Source organism: Neolamprologus multifasciatus, chromosome 8, assembly GCF_963576455.1.
Source record: "Neolamprologus multifasciatus chromosome 8, fNeoMul1.2, whole genome shotgun sequence".
In the NCBI taxonomy this organism is placed as follows: domain Eukaryota; kingdom Metazoa; phylum Chordata; class Actinopteri; order Cichliformes; family Cichlidae; genus Neolamprologus; species Neolamprologus multifasciatus.
In genome coordinates, this window is record NC_140446.1 from 27,569,268 (window position 1) to 27,595,652 (window position 26,385).

The 26,385-nt window shown below is 43.2% G+C and overlaps 2 protein-coding genes across 6 annotated transcripts in view; both read right to left on the minus strand.

Moving 5' to 3' along the window:
- The window catches only part of ccdc57 (coiled-coil domain containing 57), a 189,414-nt gene that overhangs the window by 140,990 nt on the left and 22,039 nt on the right, over positions 1-26,385 (minus strand). The gene's annotated exons all lie outside the window — the stretch shown is intronic.
- The window catches only part of rbfox3a (RNA binding fox-1 homolog 3a), a 518,942-nt gene that overhangs the window by 67,701 nt on the left and 424,856 nt on the right, over positions 1-26,385 (minus strand). For all 5 annotated transcript variants that reach the window (XM_085171379.1, XM_085171377.1, XM_085171381.1 and 2 more), the window contains 2 exons: positions 17,224-17,370; positions 487-540 (listed from right to left, as the gene is read on the minus strand). In XM_085171379.1, coding sequence (XP_085027505.1) covers positions 487-540; positions 17,224-17,370 — 201 coding nt within the window. The remainder of the gene's footprint in view (positions 1-486; positions 541-17,223; positions 17,371-26,385) is intronic.

Here is a 26,385-nt window from a genome sequence, read left to right on the forward strand (position 1 = left end):
TGGGAGGAGGTTGGGTTGGACAATCCAGTGTTAGGAATACATATGGAATAATAGGCTGCTTTCAGTGCTTCTCGGGCCAGTGTGCAGCGACTGGTCTGTAGTCTGTACAATTAAATCGAGAAAAGAATAAAAAATCATATTAACCCATCGGCTAACAAATGCGTCAGCATGCTGGGCAAATGCACAGTATATAAGATTACCAGTCCTGCCATGACACGAAGAATACTAGAATCCTACTGTCATCTTAAAAATAGCAAAGATTCATTGTTTGTCCAAATGTACGGCAGGTAAGTAAAGTGCCGAAGCCGAGGAACATGTCGCTGATAGGACAGTAATTACTGTCAGGCAGCAGGAATGAGCTGTGATGACAATGAGAGAAGTGAAGGACTGCAAGAGAAACGCAGGAAACAGGACAAATACAATCAGCAGGAACATTTTATGTTTGTTTGAGGTGTGTTCGTGAACGTTTTATTACATTGCACTTACCTTGGAGCCTCGTTCATTAAAAATAATCTCCACGTCTAAAATCTTTCCAAATTGCTGAAGAAGGGAAGAAGGTGGGCGGGGCATAAAGACAGAGAAAGAAAGACGGAGAAAATAATTAGACTATAACACAAGAAATACTTTATTTATGTTTAGGAAAATCCCCTACTGCTTTCTCCAGCTGGAAAATTAAGTATTTTAAAACCATCTTTAAAAAAAGACAAGTAGTCTGTACCAATAATAGCATTAGGAAATTATCCATTCACTCTTATGTTTAATGATGTGTTTGGCTGATCATAGTAATAAAGAGGTTTGAGTGAATATGTCTGCACATGAGAAAAATGAGCACCGTGGGAAGGTAGTAGGCAGTTGAGTAGCAACACCCCATCATGGCTATTTGTTTTCTTAGTATGCATACCACCACTGCAACTGCCTGCCAGATCTCACCTAATCATGCATTTGGCTTCTACAGCTTCCCACATAGCAAAATTGGTATGGTCTGGATCTGGCCCACACAATGTGCTTACACATGGCCCAAATATTGTAAAGAATGATGGCCCTTTGGTGGCCCACATCTGGTTTGCCAGAGGTGACCCACACATGGGCCAGCACAAGGCCAGGTGCAGACACACTGCTGGCCCTGTGCTGGCCCAGAACAGTTTCAGCTCTGGCCCCAGATGTCAGCCTAATGTGTACCTTAATCAAGCCAATAACAACAAGTAATAACAACATGTGCCAGAACATAATAGTGCAAAAGCAACATGACGAAACTCTGTTCAGACAGTGAATGGACTGATTCTTATAGCACTTTTCTACTCTCACAGATTACTCAAAGTGCTCTATACAACATGCCACATTCACCCAAACACACACTTTCTCTAAACTGAGTGCTTCACGACTACATTCATACACATTCAGACTCTTGACATGCAGACTGGAGGAGTCAGGGATCGAACCACTAACCATCCAATCAGTCGGTGACCTGCTCTACCTCCTGAGCTACAGCCACCCGGTAGTAAACATGAGTAAACCCTCACTAGGTTTTGGATAAAGTGTACACTCACAAACCTGTCAAACCTGCATTTGAAACGTTGGCTACCATAGCAGTGTAGTATTGCAACATGGCATTTGGGTCTTCTAACTAAAATAGAAAAATAAATAGTGCCATGATTGCCAGACCTGGCCCACATCTGGGTGACATACACCCTGCCATGACACCTGTCAGTCAGAAGTGCCAGCTTGATGCTATGAGCCTGGGCCACATCAACCAACCACAATCAGGCCAGATGTGGCATGCCATCACATAAACAGTGCCATCTACGCCAGGCCTGGCCCATATCTGGATGACATATCACTTACCCATGCCAGAAGTCAGCCAGCAGTGCCGGCTTGACACCAGTTTTGGGTCAGACCTGTCTGCTATGTGGGTTATCTTTAGATCTAAGTAATAGTTTTAATTAGCTCCATGTTTCATTTTATTTGGCTAATTGCTGTGAACTGAGTGCTACACACTCCGACACACTGATGTCTGTGGTGAGTGTGAGACTGTCAAAAATATAAATACACTAAACATGTAAACACACCAGTATCTGCAGCTGGAACAACTGTAATTTGAGCTATTCTTGGCTGGTTATACAAAAACGAGTTAGGAAAACATGCAATTAATTTGAACTGTAAAGTATTTGGGGCTGATTTATGGACCAATCCAGTACAATAGAATGCTAAACCACTTTTTAAAAACAACAGTGGACAAAATGCTGTACAAATCACCAAAAGAACACAAGGCAAAGCAACACAAAAAATAATAAATACAAGGTAAGATCACACCACTCATTCCTTTAGACACTCCAACAGTGGTTTAAGGGAGCTGACATTAATTCTTTTTAGTACATGTAAATTTGGGTTGTTGTCTGCATAAAAATGGTTGGCTAGGCCTCCCCAGAGTGAGAAAATAAAGAGATAAAAAGATGAAACTTCTGTCAGTCTACATGAGAGAGGGACTGAGGAAGATACAGGGTCATCAAAGTGATAAATAGGACCTGAACCACTCTGTTTAACCTTATTGATGTTATGATGAATTTATGATGACTTACATTATATTTCCAAAAGTATTCAGTCATCTACCTTCAATCCACATGTGTAAGTGTCTTGTCAGTGCAAATATGCTTAAAGTGATTTATTTAAGTGACTTGTGATAAAGTGATTCGATTTGATGACCATGCATTTAATCGAATTAGTGTAAACAAATGTCCAGAATGTCCAGTGTGTGTGTAAGAACTATATGTGTGGGTCAGTACTGTGTGGTGGTGTGATTGAGAGACCGTATCGCCTGCGGGAAGAAGCTCCTCCTCAGTCTCTCTGTGTTGGTCTTCAGGGAGCAGAATCGCTTTCCTGACCTCAACAGAGAGAACAGTCCGTTGTTGGGATGGCTGAGGTCCTTCACGATCTTCCTGGCCTTGGTCCAGCACCGCCTGCTGTAGATCGAGTGCAGGTCAGGGAGCTCTGAGCGGATGGTGCGCTCAGCTGATCGCACGACCCTCTGTAGAGCTCGTCTGTCCTGCATGGTGCTGTTCCCGAACCAGGTTAAGATGTTTCCCGTCAGGATGCTCTCTATGGTGCAGGAGTAAAAGTTCCTGAGCACCTTGGAGGGCAGTCGGAAGTCTCTCAAGCGTCTGAGGTGGTAGAGACGCTGACGGGCCTTTTTCACCACGGTGTTGATGTGACAGGACCATGACAGGTCCTGCGTGATGTGAACTCCGAGGTATTTGAAGCTGTCCACTCTCTCCACTGGGCACTCGTTGATGACGGGGGTCTGGTAGTTCCTCTCCTGCTTAGTGCTGAAGTCCACTATCAACTCCTTTGTCTTACTGACGTTTAGAAGGAGGTTGTTCCTCTGGCACCAGCTCTCCAGATTCCTAATCTCCTTCAGGTAGGGCGTCTTGTTGTTATCAGAGATCAGGCCCACCACGACGGTGTCGTCAGCAAACTTGATGATGGTGGTGGAGCTGGTAGTGGCCACACAGTCATATGTGTACAAAGAGTACAGCAGGGGGCTCAAAACACACCCCTGGGGGGCTCCAGTGCTGAGAGTGGTGGAGGCTGAGACATGTCCATCCTTACTGCCTGTGGTCTGCCAGTTAGGAAGTTGGAGATCCACTGACACACAGATGAGCTGAGTCCCAGATGCTCCAGCTTGGTGGTGAGTGTGGAGGGAATTATGGTATTAAATGCAGAGCTGTAGTCTATGAAGAGCATTTTAACATAATTCCCCCTTCTAGTGTCCAAGTGAGTAAGTGATGTGTGGAGGAATGAGAGATGGCAGGCTCCTAGAGTCACTCTGTTGGAGTTGTGACTCTAGTTTCCTCCCATAGCGCTGCTTCGCCTCTTTCACCGCCTTCTGCACGTCATATGACGCGGCTTTGTACGGGTCCATGTCCCCTGTTGCGAGTCCCGTGTTGTAGGCAGCGGTGCAGGATCTCAGAGCGTCACGATGGTTTTATCCACCCGCGGATTCTGGTTGGGAAACATTCTGATAGTCTTTTTCTCCACGGTATCATCCGCTAGAATCCCACAACCGCTTCTGTAAACACGTTGACGTCATCATCATTGGAGCTGCTTCTGAACATGTCCCAGTCTGCGTCATCGAGTGCGTCCTGTAACGCGGCCACCGATTGGACCTTCCTCTGAACCGGAACTTGAGTTACATCCCATTCTATAGGGTTTAATGTGATGTTAGACCACCCTTTGCAGCTATAAATGCTTCAACTCTTCTAGGAAGGCTTGGCTCACAGTCTCCACAGTCTCTTGTTGTGGTATGCAGAAGAATTAGAAGTTCCTTCCACCAGAACTAGGAGCTGAGCTCAATTCCCGTACAACAGCCCCCACACCATAACCCCCCTCCACCAAAATGTACACTTGGCAGACAAATCAGACAGTTCACTCTTCCACTGGATTTCCAGATGGAGAAACGTAATTTGCTACTCCAGATTCCTCTACTCCAGTGGAGGGGTGCTTTACACTGCATTAGACACATTTCTTTGCACTCGGTGATGCAAGACTTGGATGCAGCTGCTCCCTGATGGAAGCCCAGTCCATGAAGCTCTCTGTGCTCTGTTTCTGAGCTAATCTAATCTCAGGAGGTCTGTGACCTCTGCCAACTTTCCCATTGCACACACCTCAGCATCTGCTGACCCTGCTATCTGATTTTAAGTTGGCAATCCCCATTGTTATTCCCAATCAATTGCACTTTTTTGTAGTACGTGTAACGCTTAAGGTAAGGAGGTAAGTAGCAACCAAGTCCCGCTAATCAAATACACTTCATTAATTGATCCTCAGCAAGTGTGAGCACCTCTATAACAACAGAAGTCTGGAGCATTCAGTTAGGTCACACACAGTGCCACGATCTTCCCAGGAGTGGATGTCTTTGCCAATTTTCTCCAGGTTCACACTGTGCAATAACAGTTAATTAAATGTATAATCTATATTATAAAAGTGAATATTTTTGAGTTAACGGTGCATTCAAATCATGATTCTCATTGCAATAGCTCTCAGTTTCGAAAGGCTTAAGAAATAAAAAATAAAAATTAAATGTTCGACTTATATTGTTTGGAAAGGTTATAAAGACAAGGCCTCTTCACTATAAAGAAGGTAATGGTGGAATTGCTTAGGTTTGCAAAGCTGAAAAGTACCACCTTTGGAGCAAACTGAACAGAGGATATTAGCACAAACACTTCATACCAACGATTGAGCACAGTGGTGGAAGGGTGATGATTTGAGCTTGATTTTAGCCACAGGACCTCAGCACTTTGAAGTCACTGAGTCAAATGTGGTCTTTCTGTATACTGAAGTATTCTAGAGTCAAATGTGAGACCATCTTTCCAACAGCTAAAGCTTGGCCCAGATTGGCTCATGAAACAGGAAAATTAGCCAAATCACAGCAGCAATGGTTAAAAAACAGAGAAGAATCAATGTTACTATGGCCCAGTCAAATGCAGATCTCAACCTGATTGAAATGTTGCAGCAGGACCTTAAGAGAGCTGTGAATTAACATAAACAGATGAAGGAAAAAAAACTGGGGCAAAACTTTAACAAAGACTGAGCAAAATTCCTGGAAGCAGTCACACTAAGACATGCACACCAATGAATATTTAGTATGCAATGGAATTAAGGAGAATCTTTTCAGGACCTTAAGATCCCTCATCGGCGATTCAATGGGGATGTGATGAGCAACACTAGAGGACAACTTCAAGCCAATTGCCAAAAGCCAAACTTCAAAGTCAGAGTGTGAGCCAAGTCCTGCGGAGTCAGCTAAATTGGAAGAACAAGATCACGCCTATAGATGCCCTACGCCATTAGATACCCCGCTGGGATAATAAGCTGGTCAACAAAGGAGATAGAAGCCACTGACAACAAGACAAGGAAGCTCCTTATGATGCTTGGAGGATTTCATCCCAAATCCAGCACCCTCAGGAGGCCAAGCAATAATAATAATAATAATAATAATAATAATGGATTGCATTTATATAGCGTTTCTCGAGGCCCTCAAAGCGCTTTACAATTCCACTATTCATTCACTCTCACATTCACACACTGGTGGAGGCAGCTACAGTTGTAGCCACAGCTGCCCTGGGGCGCCTACTGGCCAACACTTCACTTTTTATTTTCAGCATTACTCAGATACTAGATGTTTGTATAAATCAATTTAACATAAAACATATTCAGAGATAGCGCTCTTTGCTTTAGGAGCAGCTGGGATGAACTCATGGCTTTGTGAACTAAGGCAGCACTAACTTTTTTCAGGCAATATGGTAATCTTTAGCCTTCTACTCTCCATAACTAGACCTTGAATCAAGTAGTTATTTCAATAAATAAATAAACATAAAAGACAGCATAGCAAAGGCAAGGCCACAGCACCAGCCCTGAAGATGAAGTTCACCAGCAAAGTCCATGTCAGGTCATACACAATTTGAATACATATTCAAATTTTTATTTTTTGGTTAAGATGAGCATATTGAGCAAATCAAAAAGGAAAAAAATATTTATAAAATATTGCTATTATTTTTCCAGTACGAGACATAAAGCTTTGACTTTGTTCTGACTTATGAATTAATAGAATAATTAACTGCTTCTTTCTTTCTTTCTTTCTTTCTTTCTTTCTTTCTTTCTTTCTTTCTTTCTTTCTTTCTTTTAAGTTTGTATATACATGTACAGTCTTAGTGTTAACCTTGTTTTTTGTATCAAAACTTACTCTGTGCAGTTTTAATTATGTGCTACTGGGCCTTTTTTTGGGATGTGCATATTGTATAAAAATTTGGAATGTGATGAATTTACCTAAATTGGTTCACCTGTTCCACCCTAGCCCCACTATGTTTAAACATTCATGTCCTTTTCTACAAAAAGAACAAGTAACTTCTTACTGTCCTGACATCCAGGTCTTTATGTCTTTAAGACATTCCTGCAGTTTAACTCATTGGTGTGTGTTATCTGGCTTCATGGACAGATAGAGCTGGGTGTCATCTGCATAGCAGTGAAAATGTATGCTATGTCTTCTAATGATGCTGCCTAAGGGAAGCATGTATAATGTAAACAGCATTGGTCCTAGCACTGAACCCTGTGGAACTCCATAATTAACCTCAGTGTGTGAAGAGGACTCTCCATTTACATGCACAAACTGGAGTCTATTAGATAGATATGATACAAACCACTGCAGCACAATACCTGTAATACCTACAGCATGTTCTAATCGCTCTAATAGGATATTATGGTCAACAGTATCGAACGCTGCACTGAGGTCTAGCAGAACAAGCACAGAGATGAGTCCACTGTCAGAGGCCATAAGAAGATCATTTGTAACCTTCACTAAAGCTGTTTCTGTGCTGTGATGAACTCTGAAACCTGACTGAAACTCTTCAAATAAGCCATTCCTCTGCAGATGATCTGTTAGCTGTTTGACAACTACTCTTTCAAGGATGTTTGATATGAAAGGAAGGTTGGAGATTGGCCTATAATTAGCTAAGACAGCTGGGTCTACAGATGCTTTTTGAGGTTTAACTACAGCCAGCTTGAAGGCCTGTGGTACATAGCTGATTATTAGAGATAGGTTGATCAGAGCTCTGACTTTTTGTCAGCCTGGCTACAGTGCTGAAGAGAAACCTGGGGTTGTTCTTATTTTCTTCAATCAGTGATGAATAGTAAGATGTCTGTTTTTTTCCAGGCTAAATGATGATCTTCCAAATTAGTGAGATGCCATTTCTTCTTTAGCAGAGTTATACCAGGGAGATGGTTAAATGTAAGGATCTGTCACGGTTGGACGGTCCTTTCCGGACGAACTTGCTTGTTTTTATTTTTGCGTGTTTCTGTCTTGCTTCTCTCTCTCTCTCCCCAGTTCTCGGGGCTGTTTACGGAAGTGCGCGCCATGGGAAAGGCGTGATCTGGCGACTGTCATCATCAGGAGTCCCTCCTCGCTGTTGCCGGCCCACCTGCAGCTGATTATCTGACCAGCTGTCGGTAATCATCAACCTGGCCAGACAGAGGTATTTAATCTGGGCTCGCGGCGACAGTCGACGTGGGATTATTACTCCTAACTGGTATAGTCTGTGCGAGACGTGTGATTGTGGCATTTGGCTAGCGTGTGGCTAATTGTGGATGTTTCCTTCTTCCTCTAGGAGAGTCGAGCGGAGAAGCAAGTTGGGGAGCACACACTAATGGAGTTACCGCACTGAACACACTGGGAGCAAAGGACGGGCACTATTGGAAAATTGCACTTTGGAGTGGATTGTCGGACTTATCTATTTCACTGTAAATAATTGCACTGTTTTGCTGTCTGTCATTGTGGAACAGGGGCGCTTACGGGCTGACCCGGCCAAGGTCAAAGCTGTCGTGGAATGGCCCATTCCCAAGACCCGCAGGGAGTTGCAGAGGTTCTTGGGCTTCGCCAATTTCTACTGCCACTTTATCAGGGATTTCAGCAAGGTAGCCCTTCCTCTAACCAACCTCACTTCTCTGGAAGTTGTCCTTCCAGTGGTCCTCCGCAGCCCAGCAAGCATTTGATCGACTCAAGCACCTGTTTTCCTCGGCTCTGATCCTCGTTCAGGCGGACCTCAGTCGGCCATTCATCGTGGCGGTGGAAGCGTCCGATTCAGACATAGGGGCGGTTCTCTCCCAACAGGTCGAAGGCAAGCTTCGAAGGCAAGCTACATCCTTGTGCCTTCTTCTCCCGTAGGTTGTCGCCAGCTGAGAGAAATTATGATGTGGGCAACCGGGAATTGCTCGCCATCAAGTTGGCTGTCAAGGAATGGCGGCATTGGCTGGAGGGCACTGAGCAGCCTTTTGTGGTGTGGACGGACCATAAAAACCTGGCATATCTCCAGGCGGCCAAGCGCCTCAACGTACGACAAGCCAGGTGAGCCTTATTTTTTACTCGTGTCCACTTCTCCATTACTTACAGGCCCGGTTCTAGGAATACTAAGCCCGATGCGTTGTCGCGCCTTGGGTACCAACCCCCCCTCCTCTCCATCTCTGAGGGAGAGCTGGCTGTCCCCTTGGTCCGGTGCCATCTGAGATGCTGTCGTTGGGTCTGGCGGGCCGCCTGAGCGGCGCTCCTGAGAACAGCTGAGCGGAACAAGGCATTAGCAGATTGCCGTCGCACTCCCGCCCCGGATTATCAGGTCGGCCAGCAGGTGTGGCTCTCCAGCAGACACATTCCCAAAGAAACTCACCCCTCGGTCTCTTGACCCCTTCGCCATCCAAGAGGTCATGAACCCAGTGATGGTCCGGCTGGCCCTTCCGTCTGCTACAAAGGTACATAACGTCTTCCATGTTTCTCAGATTATGCCCGTCCGGACCAGCCCTTTGTCCCGGTTCTTAGAGTACGCTTGGGGAGTGTGATTGTGTGTACAGTGTCTCTCTATGTCTGTCTCCACGTTGGTTGAGTGTGGAGTAAGTGCATATGAGAGCATGAGGGTGGGAATGGATGTTTGTATTTGTGTGTGTCTGTATGTCTGTGTCTATATGTCAGGTTGGGTATCAGACGCCACCTCTCTGGGGACATCTCCAGTCTTCCAAGTTTTGGAGGCCTATCTCCCCCCACCACTTCCCCTGCCAGTGGCAGACGCCCTCAGACATCGGTGCGTTGGTGGTTCTTTGTGTCCGGGGATGGCCTTGTCAGGCCTGGAGCCTGGGGCTCGCTCGGGCCCCTTTGGGGGTGGACTCTCTGCACTCTGGTGCAGCTGGCTGCCGGCGGAGCTCACGGGCATATCACTGCAACCCCCCCTGGCTTCTGCTCCGCGGCTCCTGCATTAATTTTTTAAGCTCACCTTCAGATTCTTTCTGTGCTGCTGAAGTAAAATCAGGTTTTGCTGCTTAGCAGGAGTTGCCGCGGTGTTATCCATGGATGATGAACAAGGATCACTCAGAAGTGTTCGTCTATGCTCTGTGTCAGGCGCTTCAGTAGATTATTTGTGCTATTAACAGCAGCCGGTAGTTTTTTCTCCCCAGGACATAGCTTACATATCACTGTAATGTTCTTGTCTGCTTGTTTCAATTCAATTCAATTCAATTCAATTTTATTTATATAGCGCCAAATCACAACAAATGTCGCCTCAAGGCGCTTCATAGATACAGAGAAAAGCCCAACAATCATATGACCCCCTATGAGCAAGCACTTTGGCGACAGTGGGAAGGAAAAACTCCCTTTTAACAGGAAGAAACCTCCGGCAGAACCAGGCTCAGGGAGGGGCGGCCATCTGCTGCGACCGGTTGGGGTGAGAGAAGGAAGACAGGATAAAAGACATGCTGTGGAAGAGAGACAGAGATTAATAACAGATATGATTCAATACAGAGAGGTCTATTAACACATAGAAAAGTGAAGAGACGGGAATATGTCCATTTCATTAAAACAGCCACTCGCTTCAGCCGAGTCCGACATCTTTTGTTTTAGAATACGACTGTGCAGCAAACTGGCACGAAATGACGCGCAGCTGCACTGCAGCGATGTTAAAGCGGCAGAATTTACTTCTACGTTTAGAGCAGGGCTCGGCAACCTTTCTGACGAGTTTGGATCCAAGCACCTAAAAACTAATTTCTAGTATCAGCTGATTCTTTGCGCCAGAAAGTTTCCTCTTACTGGTGCTTACAGCTGTTGTTTAAGTGGCGCAAAGTGGGAGATAAACAAACAAGAGAGACGATCAGCTGATCATTGATCAGTTTCATGATTGAAGTAGAAACAGGAGAGAGAGGGGAGAGAATGAGAGAAGAAGAGGCAGCTGTGCAGCAAAGACACAGAATAACTGCAGCTTTGTGTCTTTTTCATTGTAGCTGAAGTTCGGGACAAACTGTTCCTTTTCAGCTCAACATGAAACGCGTAATAATTTCTCTGAATACGAGACGATTCCGTTTTTTACGGGACGGTTGGCAACTCTACTAACTTATGAATAAAATAAAGTTCATGCTAGCTAGCACGCAGCACGAGTTATTGTAACTGACTGTAAAAAGTCAGCACAACAAAAATAAACTCCACCTAAACTTGGTTTATATCTGACCCAGATAGACTGCAGCTCATAACTTCTTACCTGAAGTTCAGTTCACCGCCTCGGGTCTCCCCTCTTGCCTCCCCTTTCCCTCATCCACCTGCTGCCTCCACCACTTGCTAATGTTACTGAATCTGTGGAAGCTCCGCCATAGCCACCAACAAACAACTGAGTTATTTTTATACACTGGCCAGCATCTGGCCAATTCTCCACCTTTGATTGTTTATACCGTTACAAAAAATAAATAAAAAATCATCGGCCCGAGCAGATGCCCGGTGGCCAGTCCAGCTATGGTCGTGCCATCAGGTAGTGATGGGTCGTTCGCGAACGAAATGGCTCTTAGAGCCGGCTCTTTGACGTGAACGACGCGACCCGGCTCCTTATCGCGAGCCGTAGGTTTTTTTTTCCCTTTCTCTCTCTCTCGCACTTTTTCCCGCTTCACTCCGCACGCGAGCCTTGTGCTTTACGCTGGGCAGAGGGGGGAGGGGCGGTAGTTACACTCAGTAGCACAGGAACAGAGCGGGAGGGAGAGAGAGCCAGGGACAACAACGTCACATTAGAAAGGTATAGTAATCATCCACAACTATTTTCAGTTGCAGATGATAAAGGATTCAGAAAGTTTATTAATGCAGGTCCATATGACAGAGAATGTGCATCTTCTTTTTGTTTTCATATTTTAATTTATATTTGATTGTGTTGTGGTTTGCAGTGTTTTGTGTTGTTTCACTTTAAATTTGTTTAAAAGAAAAAAGCTGAAAATTTAAATAGTTAAAATTTGAAATGTGAATAGTAGATTTTTGTATTATATGATTTATTTATTACAGTATATTTACGGTGGCCCCTAGAGACAAAGCACATACAAACTCCGAAGCACGTAAAAACACGTACAAACTCCGAAGCACGTAAAAACACGTACAAACTCCGAAGCACGTAAAAACTCAGAAGCACGTAAAAACTCAAAACATGTACAAAAGACAACAGAAGTGCTCCAGGATGCTAGGGCACAGTGTTGAGCTTTTGTTACCTCGTGGCTACACAAGCCAGCAAGTACCAACGACCGGATTTGGTGTGTGGTAGTAACAGGTAAATGAACATTTTTTTTTAAAATTATTTGAATATATATGAGTGCTTGTGTATAAATACACAAACAATACACACATGCTTTCAATTGTGTAATTTAAGTGATCTAGTAGCTCTGCTTTGGAAGTTCAGTTCATGCTAGAAATGTGTTTTGGAGTTTGTACGTGTTTTGTCTCTAGGGGCCACCGCATATATTTATATATAAACATATATAAATAAAACCACTTTTTTTTAACGTTAGTAATTCCTTTTGTGCATAATTTTATATTATTGTTAATAATAAATTAATTAAAGCAACAAAACAACCTGAAGAGCCGGTTCGGAGCCGAAAGAGCCGGCTCTTTTTAGTGAGTCGAGCCGAAAGAGCCGGATCTCTAAAAAGAGCCGGAAATCCCATCACTACCATCAGTTAACCCTTTGCATGCCTAGGGTTGCCGACCCCTGGTTTAGAAGATAAATTATTGAAATTAAATAATGATATTCAGCGAGTTTAATTATTTTAAAATGTAACGCAAGTACATTGTAAGTAACTGTAATTAAAATACCTAAAAATGAACAGTAATTAGTTACTCTACTTTTTCAGTGGAAAAGTAATTTAACTACAGTAACACGTTACTTAGTAACGCATTACACCCAACATTATCCTTGGCATTATTCTTAACTCTGAAATATTGTGAACAGCATCAGTGGAAACTAATTTAGAAAGCTTTTTATCTGTAAGCTCTTTAGCCCCCAAAATATGCTAAGAACATCCTGCATCCAAAAATGTAACATATCTGATGAGTCAAGTCTCTGTAGTAAATGAAATGGTGTATATCAGTGCCCCTTCTTTCTAATCACTCTAATTGTCTTAATCAACATAAACACACTCTCTCCACTGTTAGGCCCAGCAATAGTAAAGCCCAGGCTTTCTAACTACCCACTCAGATCAAATGACTCCATTGCTACACTGATATGTTGATGGGAATTAGCAGATTTGTAGATTATAATCACACCACGTTTCCTCAGAGGCAGAGCCGGTTAGAGAGGAGCTTTATGGAATAATTGGATAGGCAAATGAGACTGTAGCCATGAACAAGAGGCATTAAAAAGAATTCCCTTGCTGGGAGCTCTGAGCTACCTGGATGTTGAAAGCCTTCAGAACAGGTGATTAGACAGGAGTAGGTGTCATTAAAACTCCATTAGCACAAAACCCAGCCCCCAGTGCTCACTGCAATCGCAGACACACACTGGTAATGCAGATCATAAGTGTTTGTGTGTATAAAAAGCCTGTGTGTGTCTGCTGAGTATCTAATGACTCATTTAGGACCCCTACCCCTGGGAAACGTGACAGTAAGGACCCTCTTGCGGCTGGCTCACTAAGTGCCTGCTTATTAATTAAACACAGCTGAGGCTCAGGGGGTAGCAGCAATGCTGCATCAGCTTGTCAAGTTTCATTCTACATGTGGGTAAATGAACAGTATCCTCCTGCAAGTGCTGCACAGCCTGCTGCTCTTTGGTTCCATGCATCTGAAATTATGACAAATGCTTAGATGCCCAATAAGAACAGATACTGACATGTGGTAACTACAGGACGGCTTCCTTCTGATAGCAGTAGGTAAATGTTTGTAGTAAGTTTTGAGTGCAGGAAATCAATAGAGGTGCAGGCCTGGAATACAGATTTCACTCACATCTTGAGAATGAGAGAACTGAAAAGCAAAGTGGCGCTGTGAATGCCAATTATCATTCTACCATTAAAAAAACTGTTTCCCAGCCTGGTAATTTCCTCCAATGTGTTTTTCTAATTATGAATTCAACTCAAATAAGCCAGGGTAATGAACCCAGTTTATCCTTTTCTAAAACCAAAGTTCTCTCTCCTGACTCTGACTATTTGCTGAAACTATACACAACAACCAGAAGAAGGCGTGTTGTTCTTTAGTATTGTGTTATTCACATATGCAGAGATTCAGCTTGTGTCTCACCTCTGTTTGAACTCGTTTATAAGCCTCTGTGTAATGTTCTCGTATGACTTTCCTCTAACAGGTTTCACACAGACGCAATTTCATTTGGTGTAATGCTCCAACTATCGTATTTGTTTGCATTTTGGTGCTAGACTAGAAGACCGTAATGAAAGACTGAACCAGTTGTTTGTGATTTCCATTAAAGTGAATGGAGGAACCCACTGAAGTGAAACCTGAGTTACTCCTGCTGCAGTGACACTGCTTTATAACCAACAACCCCTGAAGCTAAAACGTTGACACTAAAAATAAAGAAATGGTGTGACCATGTGTAAGAGAGTCTGTTGTCAGTGATGGTTCCTGACAACTCGTTACATCCTAATGCAGAAAACATCAAAACAGACACAAGTAACAACACAAGTTATTTTTTTGTATTTCTGCATTAGTGACAATGTTTCCATTTCACAAAGACAAAAAAGGAGTAAAATTAGCTGAAATGATGTCATCTGGACGGAATTTTAGAAACTGTGTTTATTGTTTTAAAGTTTCAAGGGCTGAATGCTTCTATAAATCTAGATTTCACCAAAGTCTGACTCGTCAATTTGAGAATCATCTGTAATTTAGTTCACATAGCTGTTAAGATATACGGTTACATTAGTACCAGAAGGTGCATCACACTTTCTTGCTGTACATCATTTTAACCAACATGGCTATAAAAAATTTCTGTCATGACCTAAAACAACAAAACAAATACATCAAACGTATGCAGAGACATTACTTTGTAGTCCCCCCCCATAAGATGTAAGTACCTGCTTGCCTTTATTTCTTTTTAATATGTACCTTCTAGGGGTGGGGGAAAATGGATACTGTGTAGCATGGTGATATTTTGTTTGCTAATAATGTATGGATACAGGGACAGCAGAAATCGATATTTTGTTACAAAAAGGTTTTTGTGCTCTGACTTCAGAGCATGTTGATCCTTTTTCTGAGCAAGAATCCTGACATTCCTTCACTGTCCAAATGTGTTTCACTTTTTTATGGCAGCAATAAACATGACAGCTTACTAATTTTAATTTGCATTCAGTTAAGTTGGACTAGACTGTAATACAAACCGTTCAGTTTGTCAACAATCAAACTGAAATGAGAGAAAGACTGAGTGTGAGACTTTGATATTAGAGAAAATGAATATTGATAAAGTTTACCTTTATGTACAGAATCTGAATATCGCAAAAATATTTTAAAAAATTGCAATAATATCGTATCGTGGGATGTTTGGTGATTCCCACCTCTAGTACCTTCCCAGTACTTGTATAAAATTGTATGTCATACACTTTGCATTATATTTCGTAGAAGAGATTTTTTCAGCGAAACCTGCTTCCAGAAGAAGAAGGAGGCACTTGGAAGCAGACTCCACTTGTTGGCTGTGCTTCCTGTCCTGCTCTTAACGAGGCTGGATGACCTCTGAGCATCACTGATTGTGGTGGGAACTAACAAATTGTCTGTCTCTTCTAATCCCCCTCTTCGGCTTCCACATTCGTGTTTCTTTCTTTCTCACAATTCCTTCTTTGCCTCTATCAGATGCTGTCACTACTTAATTATGTTGAAGTGTTTAGTGCCTTGGAGACCTCACTAAGTGAGTGGGAGAAAGTTCACAGTGCCACTTCTTTTCAAGATTACACTCTTGTAGACGCACACACGCAGACAAAATGAAGATGTCACACGTTATACACCTAATGAGGATAAATTCCCTAGTTGAGGAATCCCATTATTTCTATCAACTGATGGACCCCTTCATCAACTCTTCATCAGCCCACAAAAGCCTTGTACATGACGAGGCCTGTGGGCTGTCGTCCCTCCTGCTGAAACAAAGTACCAACTTTGAGCAGATATTGAACTCCACCAGAGAAATGTGGAAGTTAGTAGATGTGTCAGAGAGGGGAAATCATATGATATTTAATGGTAATGGTGGATTTATATCAGTAAATCTATAGTCTGTGAATTGACTTGACTGTAAAAAGCTCAGCTGTAATTCCATTGCTTGAGAGAACTTTGTATTTGGCACCAGAGGACATAAGAGAATATTTATTTTCATTGTTAAACCCAGAACACCTGAGACATACCCAATGCACACCATTGTTACTGCTGCGTGCTACAATGTTAGAACATGTTTCACTTCTCAGCATGTTTCACTCCTCATGACGTCGCTTTTTTATTTGAAAAAGGCACAGCTTTTGATGAGGCAGCGTGATGCCACACACAGGAGATTATCCAAGGAGAACAAATATTAATAATTGATAATAGTGAGCAATATTTTCTAAACGTGTCATGTGAACTGAGGGAAGGCAGCAGGAAGGAAAGCTCAATACAGAGTGTGCACTTCAACCAAGACCTTACAGTAGGGCGCCCCCTGGTGGACTTTATAGTAGATCTACGAACAAAAATTTGGATCATCAGAATTTGCTTAACTGATGGCAAAGCCTGCAGTACAAATGATCGTAGCCCACTCACAACATCTTTGCAGGAACACAGCAGGGACACACTCCATGACTGTAGTAACTTTTGTATGACTGTGTGCTCATGCTGATGTCCTCAGTGTTCTAAACGTTCACAGAAACCAGTTTGTAGCAACAGCACGTATATGTTCTTTGCTTGATATGAAATACTAAGCTGTGTAAATACTTATGCTATTGTGTACTTCACACACATGGAGAAACTGCCTTTCATTGTTCTAGTAACAGTGACAATAAAAAAGCTATTCTATGCTATTCTATTCTACGGGACAGGTGAGTGTATTGCTAATGCTAATGCTAATGCAAGCACATTGTTTTCTTTGTGTGTTTCCAGTGTAAGACCATGCTGATGGTTATAGATGGTTATATAGCTATTCTGTTGTCAGTGGCCTTTGGAATGGAATAGATACCAAATATTCAGAGGTAGGCAGCTTGGTGTTAAAATAATTCAACAAGCCACATGAAAACGTTCATGTTTACCCAATGTAAATAATGCATTGTAAATTTCTATTAAAATTCAGTCTGTAGACTGCGGTTAACTTCTGTGTTTTAATCATAGCTGTACATAAACAGACATATAGATTTATCTTTTCCTGACCGTATTTGCTGATGTTCTTGAGAAGCAGTGACTGCTTTTAAGTGCACAGTGGCACATAAATTATTGCGTGTCATTGTGTCTCATCTCACCCCGAACATTTGCCGCAGGTCAGGGTCCCGGAAGCGGAAAGGGATGTTAGAGACGTGTAACCTCTTGGGTTGCTGCTTCTCTAATGAATCGCTGGGCTGCAGGTGGAGCTGCTGCGAACCCTCGGTCTGTGCCACGTCCTCTGGATGCTGCAAAGAAAACACAACATTCCACAGATTAGCCACATTTGTTTGCCAGTAAATACACTGCTACATAAACAAAATGTAATTAAATTAAAAAATAGGACTGATGTTAGAGGCAAGACTGCTAAACCCTCGTAGACTCAACAATCTGCATTAAAACAAACAGATCCTTTCTAATATGCAGTGACAGCTTGAGATGCTCTGGCACGTTGAAGGAAGGTCTTTAAATGACTTTTAAAAGTAATTTCAAAGGATATTCTTATTATGCTCCAAGTTAATGTGTTTCTCTGGATAACAAATTGTAGAAATGTATTATGTCTCCTGATGGAGGAAATTCAGATGGCAAATATGTGTGTATATAGATCTGCATCAGCTGAGCTGGAAAAGAAAATGTCAGCCTGTTAGATTCTTATTATTTAGCTACATCAGCACAAGCAAAGTCAACACTGCTGATCTGTGTTCACAGCTAAGTGGCCACATTGCACCAAACCAGTCCATAACAGAGGGGTGGTCACGGCCCAGTGACGACTGATATCATTGCACTACATTTGCACACATCACATGCATGTTCAGTATATTAAAAAACTCCAACAACCACAAATATCATCGCTAGTAAAATCTACTGCTATATAGATGTTTTACTGAGGATACTAAGTTATTTGTCTTCGGCATTCTTACTGACTGTGACCTGATAAGTTATTATATTATCATCAGTTATTACAGACAAAACAAAAGAATCTTCAGTGAGGTGACACAATGGTTAACACAACTTTGTTGTGAGGTGACAACAAGCCAGCTGAGATATTTTGCTCAACATGTTTGCATGTGAAGCGTATAAAGTATAAAGCACCTTGATGCAACTGTTGTTGTGATTTGGCACTATGTAAATAACTGAATGGGATTATGTAATATTTATCTGCTGTCACTGAGCACTCAGATTTTCACCACAGAGGACACGTTCCATATTATCTTGTTACACGGAGGGTGAGACAACACCAGCTCTCTGTCAGTGTGTGTTAGTTTAGTTTTGGAGAGGAGCAGACAGGAAAATGCAGTTATATTTGTAAAACAAAAGCTCCAGACCACTAACAAGGTGCATTTCTGCAGGTCAGCAGGGCAAAAAAGTCACACACAAAAAATCCCGAGTGCCTGCAACACACTGAACAAGAGGATGCTGCTAAAAACGAAACTATATTAAACTGTATCACAAGCATTAGACAGATTAACATGAAATTTATATTCAGCTTAATGTAAAGAGCTGTTATCAGTTCAATAAGGAGAGATCATTAGAAGGAATTAAACATTCTTTCTAACAACAGCAGGAGCCCTGAGTAACATGGTGGAGATGGGGAGGAGGCACAAAAGCATCTGTGATGGAGAATGTTAGCACATGGAGAAAAGAAGAAGAAGACCGGACTGGACCAGTCATGTCACAGCGAGCATGGGAAAGTGGAATCAAGTTTTGATTAGCCAGACACTTGGGAAGCAGACAGTGACTACATGTTTTACATGCATACACATAAATAATCCACATAAGCTTCATCCTAAATAACATTATCCTCACTTGAACCGTCTTTTCTTTTTTCCCCATGATGTATTTTTTCATATGAAAAATGTGGACATGGATGACATTTCCATAAGTAATTATAAACTTAAGCTTTGGCGTCTCCAAACTGATGATATACGAAGTTCAAAACTTGTATTATGTGTAGATTAGAAATTTAGAAAAAAAGATACAAAAATAAATAAAAAACATAAATCACCCAATCTCACACAACAGTGAAGATGTCTCTCAAACTGCTGACACATGGTGCATACAGTAACTCATGTACTCTCTGAGTATCCATCCAGCTCACAAAGATGCAACAGAACCTCCAGTGCAGATTGCATTGCATCACCCGAATGAAGCTTCCCTATCTTTCTGCAGAGAGCTGACCTCAGCCAGGGTTTCTGGTTGGGTAGATGGTTAGCTTCTTATGTGTGATGACATCATGCATACCTTTGGAGATGAGGCAGTAGATGTATAGTCCTCCAGCTCCATCTCACCCTCTGATGCCCTCATGAGGTCTAGGCTGCCTAGCATAGCTCTGTCAAAGTGTTGACACTGAAGACACTGAGTCCACAAGAAGGACTGTGGGACCAAAAGGAGCAATCTAAGAGTGTCCCTGCTGCAAGTGGTCAAGAGGTAAACAAGGCATCAGGTGGTCAGCGTGGCAAAATAATTCCTTCAATCATTTTATTGGTGAAAAACAGAAAAATTGCATAGATGTTCTTTTGTTTGTTTCTTTTGCAAATTGGGAAGCAGCAGCTGGTTAACGTGTGACACTCCAAAGACGCCCTCTCTGTCCAGTTTGTAGATGATCTGTTATTCATATTTTATTAGGTTACATGGAAAATGGTTCTGGTAACTGGAAGCATCCTGCAGTTAGACTTCTCCTCTTGTGTTTATTGTGCTGGATTATAATTTGCTTTCAAATTCTTTTGGTGGACAAAACACAAACAAGAATACAATGATTTGATTTGATGCGCACAATGAAAGAATTAAAAAGAAAGAGATGGAACAATGATGTCAGCTAAACCTGAGCGATCAATGAAACAATGAAAGAGAAGTGCTGAAGGTAGCAGAGAGAAAAGGAGAGTGTGTGTGTGCGTGTGTGTGTGCGGGGTGGAGTTTAAAGATGCATGAAGGCTTGGCCAAGTGCTGATTGAAGTGAGGGCAGAACATTAAGAATCTTCTTTGTGAGTGTGTCCTGGACTCACAGAGGTAGCATTAACTTGGCAAGTTTATTGTTCTATTGACCGCAGTGGCCACTGTGGTCAAACTCTCAATTTTACAGATGATCATCAATAAAGAGGAGCTTAGAGTGTTGGATATGTAGAGCACCCTTTGGTGATAATGTTTTGTTTATCTATATGAAACAGATCAAAGAAACAGCCTAATATTTGATACAAAGTGTATTAAAGAAATGCTTTTTTGCCAGGTTTGTATTTATTGTTCATTTCAGTTCAGTTCAAATCAGTTTTGTTTACATAGTGCCAAATCATAACAACAGTAGCCTCAAGGCACTTTAAATGTTAAGGTAAAAGCCCTACACTAATACAGAGACAACACCAACAAGCAGGCTACTCTATAGGAACAAGCTCTTGGCAACATTTGTGGGAAAAACTTCCTTTAACAGGAAAAAACTTTGAGCAGACCTCAGGAAGGAACAGCTGTGACCAGTTGGGGATCAGGGGAGGGAGACAGGACTTGTCTGCAAGAGAGCCAGAGATGAAAAGTAACTAATAATTAAATACAGAGTGATTGGCCCCACCAAGCAGCCACCAGGAGTGAGCACCTGAGCGCCCAGCCCCGGACACCGAAAGCCACCAATGCACTGACAGTTGAAGGCATCAGCCACTGGCAGGGAGTGTGGTGGGGGGAGATAGGCCCCCACACCTGGGGGGGTGCCTGAGATGTTCCCAGAGAGATGCAGTCTGAGACTGACCTGATACACAGACACAAACATGCATTCCCACCTCATGCACACATATACAAATATTCAGCACTCGCCCATCATGGAGACACACAGAAATGGACACTGTACACACACTCACACTCCCCAAACATACTCTATACCCCAAGTCCAGGTACCCTCGCGCCCAGGGGGGCAATCAACCCCCAGACCCAGGAGATGCTGCCCTTTTCCCTGGGGTGGAGACAAGCAGACCGACCCTGGTTAACCCTCTGTGTATTTATGTGCATGTCTCCCTCAGTTCAGTGTCACGCCGTCAATGTCTCCTCCCCGAACCTGTGTGCCTTTCTGTGTTCCCTCGGCCCTTAGTTTAGTTTTGCCAGTTTAGTTCTGTTTCTTTGTGAAGCCTGCAATAAAGCAGTGATTTTGAGTTCAGCTCCTGTCTCCGTGAGTTTTGCGTTTGGGTCCTCATCTGCCTCCACACAGCTAGTTCGTGACAGTCAATGTCACCAGGGCCTCGGTCTCCTGCTGACATTGTGATATATATTTGTGTGTCATCTGCATAGCTGTGATAGTTTTTTTGTTGTTCTTTATACCGTATTTTCACGACCATAAGACGCACCATACTAAAAGGTGCAGTCTCAGTTATGTGTGCCATTACTGTATTTAACACACACATAAGGCGCACCTGATTATAGGGCGCATACAAGTGTGCGTATTTAAAAATGAAGCGGGAGCAAAACTGAGTTTGGTACTCACATTTTTATTACCGGTAATCGTCATCAATCAAACCCATCGAAGTCCTCATCCTCTGTGTCTGAATTGAACAGCTGCGCTAAATCTCCATTGAACATTCCAGGTTCACTTTCTTCACTGTCAGAGTCACTTTCCGTGCCGTGCGGCTCCTTGGAAATGATGCTGGCTTTTGCGAAAGCTCGAACAACAGTGCCAGCTGACATGTTAGCCCAAGCATCTACAATCCATTCACAAATTGTGGCGTAACTCGCCCGGCGCTGCCTTCCACTCTTAGTGAAACTGTGGTCTCCATCGGTCATCCATCGCTCCCACGCCACTCGCAGCCTTACTTTGAACGGCCGGTTCACACCGATGTCCAGTGGTTGGAGTTCCTTTGTCAGGCCTCCTGAATCACAGCAAGCTCAGAGTTCATTTGCTTCACTTGTTTTTTCACATCGGCTGTGAGATGCATAGAGTCACAGATCAACAGCGATGGTGATGCGTGGAAAAAGCCACCTGGTCTCCTTACATACACCTGCCTCAGCCACTCTTTCATCATTTCCTCATCCATCCAGCCCTTTTCATTTGCCTTAATGATGACTCCTGCTGGAAACTCCTCTTTAGGCAAAGTCTTTCTCTTAAAAATCACCATAGGCAGCAGTTTCTGTCCATTAGCATGGCAGCCAAGCACAACAGTAAAAGAAGACTTTTCGTGTCCCATTGTGCATATCGCTACCGTGCTGGTCCCCTTCACAGTGTGACTCACCGGGACGTCGAAAGTGAGCGGCACCTCGTCCATGTTAGTGATGTGGCTGGGCTGGAGTGTTTGTCGGCGATGTGTTTGCTGCAGTAGGAGCGGAAGATGGCCAGCTTTTCATTATAATCCGCCGGAAGTTGCTGCGCTACCGTAGTCCTGGTCCGGAGGGAAAAATGGCACCGTTTCATGAAACGAAAGCACCAAGACGGACCTCCTTGGAAATGTTCAATCTTCATTTCTTCTGCTAGTGAAACTGCTTTTAGTCGAATGGTGAAGTTGAAACGCTTCACTCACTCGTTCTTTGCTCAATTATCCACTGCTCGAGTCTTTCCTCCAACTCGGGCCACCTCGCCTTATGTCCGCGGAAACTCAGCTGCGTCTTCTTGACCTGTCGGAGCTCGTTTTCCAGCTTCCTCCACTTGCGAACCGTCGATTCATTAATCTTAAATTCTCTCGCGGCTGCTCGATTTCCATGTTCCTCCGCGTAGCTGATGGCCTTCAGTTTAAACTGTGCTTCAGAAGCGTGTCTCTTTGCCATTTTCAGCGTTGTTAAAACAACGATGTTCCGCATAACGCACATACCTGTTCTTTTATACAGGTATGTGCAATTGTCCCGGTATATACAATCAACGCCCACACTTCACCCTTTAGCGTTCTCATGGTGTTCTCTACTACGTCCTCCTTACAACACACAAAGGGCGCACTGCACTTTTTAAAGAAAATCTAAGGCTTTCATGTGCGCCTTATAGTTGCGAAAATACGGTAATCTGTGCCAGTGGGAGCATGTAAATGTTAAACAGAAGGGGTCCCAAGATGGAACCTTGGGGAACGCCACATGTGATACTTGTCTGCTCAGATGTGAAGTTACCTATTGATACAAAGTATTTCCTGTTTTCTATGTTTTGAACCAGTTTAGTACAGTTCCTGAGAGACCTGCCCAGTTCTCCAGTCGTTTGAGTAATATGTTGTGGTCGACTGTATCAAATGCTGCACTGAGATCCAGTAAAACTAAGACTGACATTTTTCCACTGTCTGTATTCAGACATATGTCATTGAACACTTTGGTCAGAGCAGTTTCAGTGCTGTGGTTCTGTCTAAAACCTGACTGGAAGGCATCATAGCAGTTATTCTGTTTTAAGAAGTAATTGAGCTGTTGAGAAACTGCTTTTTCAATTATCTTACTTAAAAATGGGAGATTTGAGATCGGCCTGTAGTTGTTCATTTGTGTCTTGTCAAGATCGTCCTTTTTCAGTATAGGTTTAATTACAGCAGTTTTTAGTGATTCTGGAAACACACCTGACATTAAAGAAAAGTTGATGATCACTAACAGGTCTGACTCCAAAGTCTTTGAGACCTTTTTGAACAAACTTGTTGGCAGGACATCTAAACAGCAAGAGGAGGAGTTCAGCTGACCTGAGATGTCCTCCAGGTCTTTGCTGTTAATCGGGCGAAAATATTTGATGGTGTTTAAACAGTTTTTCAGTGGACACAGTACATATCCTGGATCTGCTGTCAGTCATTGCAGGCCATGGTCGAAGTTCAGCTGCCACTGACACAGGAGGGTTTGTTAGCCTGTCAACTGTAGAAAATACGACCCGAGCATTATGACTGTTTTTGGTGATGATGTCAGAGAAGTACGACCTCCTTGCACTGCTCAGTTGTAAATTATAATTGTGAAGTTTCTCTTTATAGATGTCATAATGAACCTGGAAGTTTGTTTTTCTCCATCTGCGCTCAGCTTTCCTACACTCTCTTTTTTCATTTTTCACCAGTGTGGAGTTTCTCCATGGAGACCTTTTCCTTCCAGAGATAACCTTCACCTTAATGGGAGCAATCGTGTCCATTACATTTAACATGTTAGCATTGAAGCTATTGACGAGCTCATTGACTGAACCTCTGGACAGGCCAGGTGTTAATGGGAAGACCTGGTTAAAGATCTCACTACTGTGTTCAGTTATACACCGTTTTGTGATCACTGCTGTTTATATATTTGTGTGGGCTGAGATTTTACTGATGAATTTCTACAATACTGTTACTGTTACTTGTTCTCTCTGCAGTGTTTAAATGCTTACATATACACACACAGTTACTGTCCCTCCACACATACGACTCGGTTCTGCTTCTATGCCCCAGCTTTGTTTACTTTTTCCCACCGAGGCTTCTAGACTTCTGATTGGCCAACATTTCTGCACGGTTAGGAATATAGCGCCACCTGCTGCTTTGGCATGTTCCTAGCAGCGTTTTCCTTCATTTCTGCTTTTACGTGTGGACGGGATTATTTTTTAAAATGGAAAATCTCTGTTTTAAAAAATACCCGTGTACATGTGGACGTAGCCAAAATCAAGGCTGCGCTCAGTGATTAAATCATTAATTAAAAATGTTTTCCCAGCTAAAGATCTAACATTTAATAAAGCCAGCTTAAGTGTTTTAGAGGTATTACTTGTCCCCTCGTGATTGGGAGCAGTCTGTGGCACACGAGGTATGTTTACTATATTTAAAGGTCTTTTAGAGTGCAGCTCTCTGTGTTTTGACCAGGCCACATGTCTCCTTCTGTCACCTAAAAGTACAGAAATTTTAAAACCTTCTAGTAAACAGGGTCCCAGCTTCTCCTGGGAAAAGTCGCCACTGCCATAATCCTCGCAGCCCGGACCCTCCACACATCACACATCAGACTGTGGAGACAGAGCATGAAGGTGGTAAGGAGGAACTAAGGGGGGCGGGGCTGGGCAATGTGACTTCGATTGCTCTGTTGAGGGTGGGGCTCGATGGCGAACCTTTGGCCGCTCTGGTGGGGGGTTTATGGGGGACAAAAAGGGATTGGGCCGGGGGGTAGATCTGAGCCCAGCATTGACCCGCTCCATCATCTCCTCAGTGAATTTCAGGTGTGGGGAGGAGGGAGAAAGGGAGGGTGATGGCCTGTCAGGGGTTTGGGGGACTGGGGAAGGTCGTGGTCCCCGGTCCTGGTCGTTGGTGTTGTTGAGAGAGTTGGAGGCAAATAGGGACCCTCTTCTTGCCTCAGATGTCTCTCCTTTCTGAGACTCTTCCCGGGTGGGGGCAGATGGAGCTCCTCCTCAAGGTTTCTGCTGGGCTTTGTCTGTTCTTGGAGTACTGTTTTTCCTCTTTATGAGATAACTCCTCGTTTATCTCAGCCTTGGCACCAAGCACAGATGGATGACGTATGGAATAAAACAAGTTGGAGGTGAACAGTTTCACCCCTGACTTGTTAAAATTAAATCCATTTGCTTTAAACAGATGCCTGCGTTCCCAAAAAATATTAAAGTTGTTGATAAAATGCACTGAGTGGTCAGTACATGCTGATATGAGCCATTTATTCAGTGCAAACAACCGTCCTCTGACGGGCGGTACAGGTCCACTGATGAACACAGCTGCATTCAGAGAGTTTACAGTATTTAATAATCCAGTAAAGTCCCGTTTCAGAACCTCCGACTGTTGTTTGGACACATCGTTTGACCCTGTATGCAGAACAATGTTTGTCACAGTTGGATATTCATCTGCAATTTGAAGAATTCTCTCCTTCAGGTTGTTGACCATATCCTTAGGAAAGCAGAGGACTTTAGTGTTCTTACCACACATCCTTTGTACATCCTTCACGGCAGAGTCACCACAATCAGAGTTTCAGGCCTAGCCTTTAGCTTTCCCTGTGGCCTTTTACTTTTCAACAGATTTTCAGACCTTACTTCGCTACTTTTAGATGGATGGTTGTCCGATATAGATCCAGGGTCCTTTGATAGTGGAGCAAATCTGTTCTGCAGTTTCACATTCAGTTGTTTTGGAGGTTTGTTGTTAAGCTTCCTATTCACGGTTGTCCAGTCCTGTTTCCTCTCGTACACAGGGGTAGAAGAGCTTCTCTGTCTCGTAGGAAGTGAAGGCCAGTCGGTTTCAGAGATTTCAGCTCGCTGTGCTCTGCCTGTGATACGTCCTCCCCCTTCCAGGAGACATGATTTATGTCTTGGTTTTGCACCAAGACAGTCCAGGGGGGCATTATCGCTTGAGGATTTATAATAATGCACAGAGTCTACTTTCTTGGTCATGTTATCTGTGCTACTTAGCTGT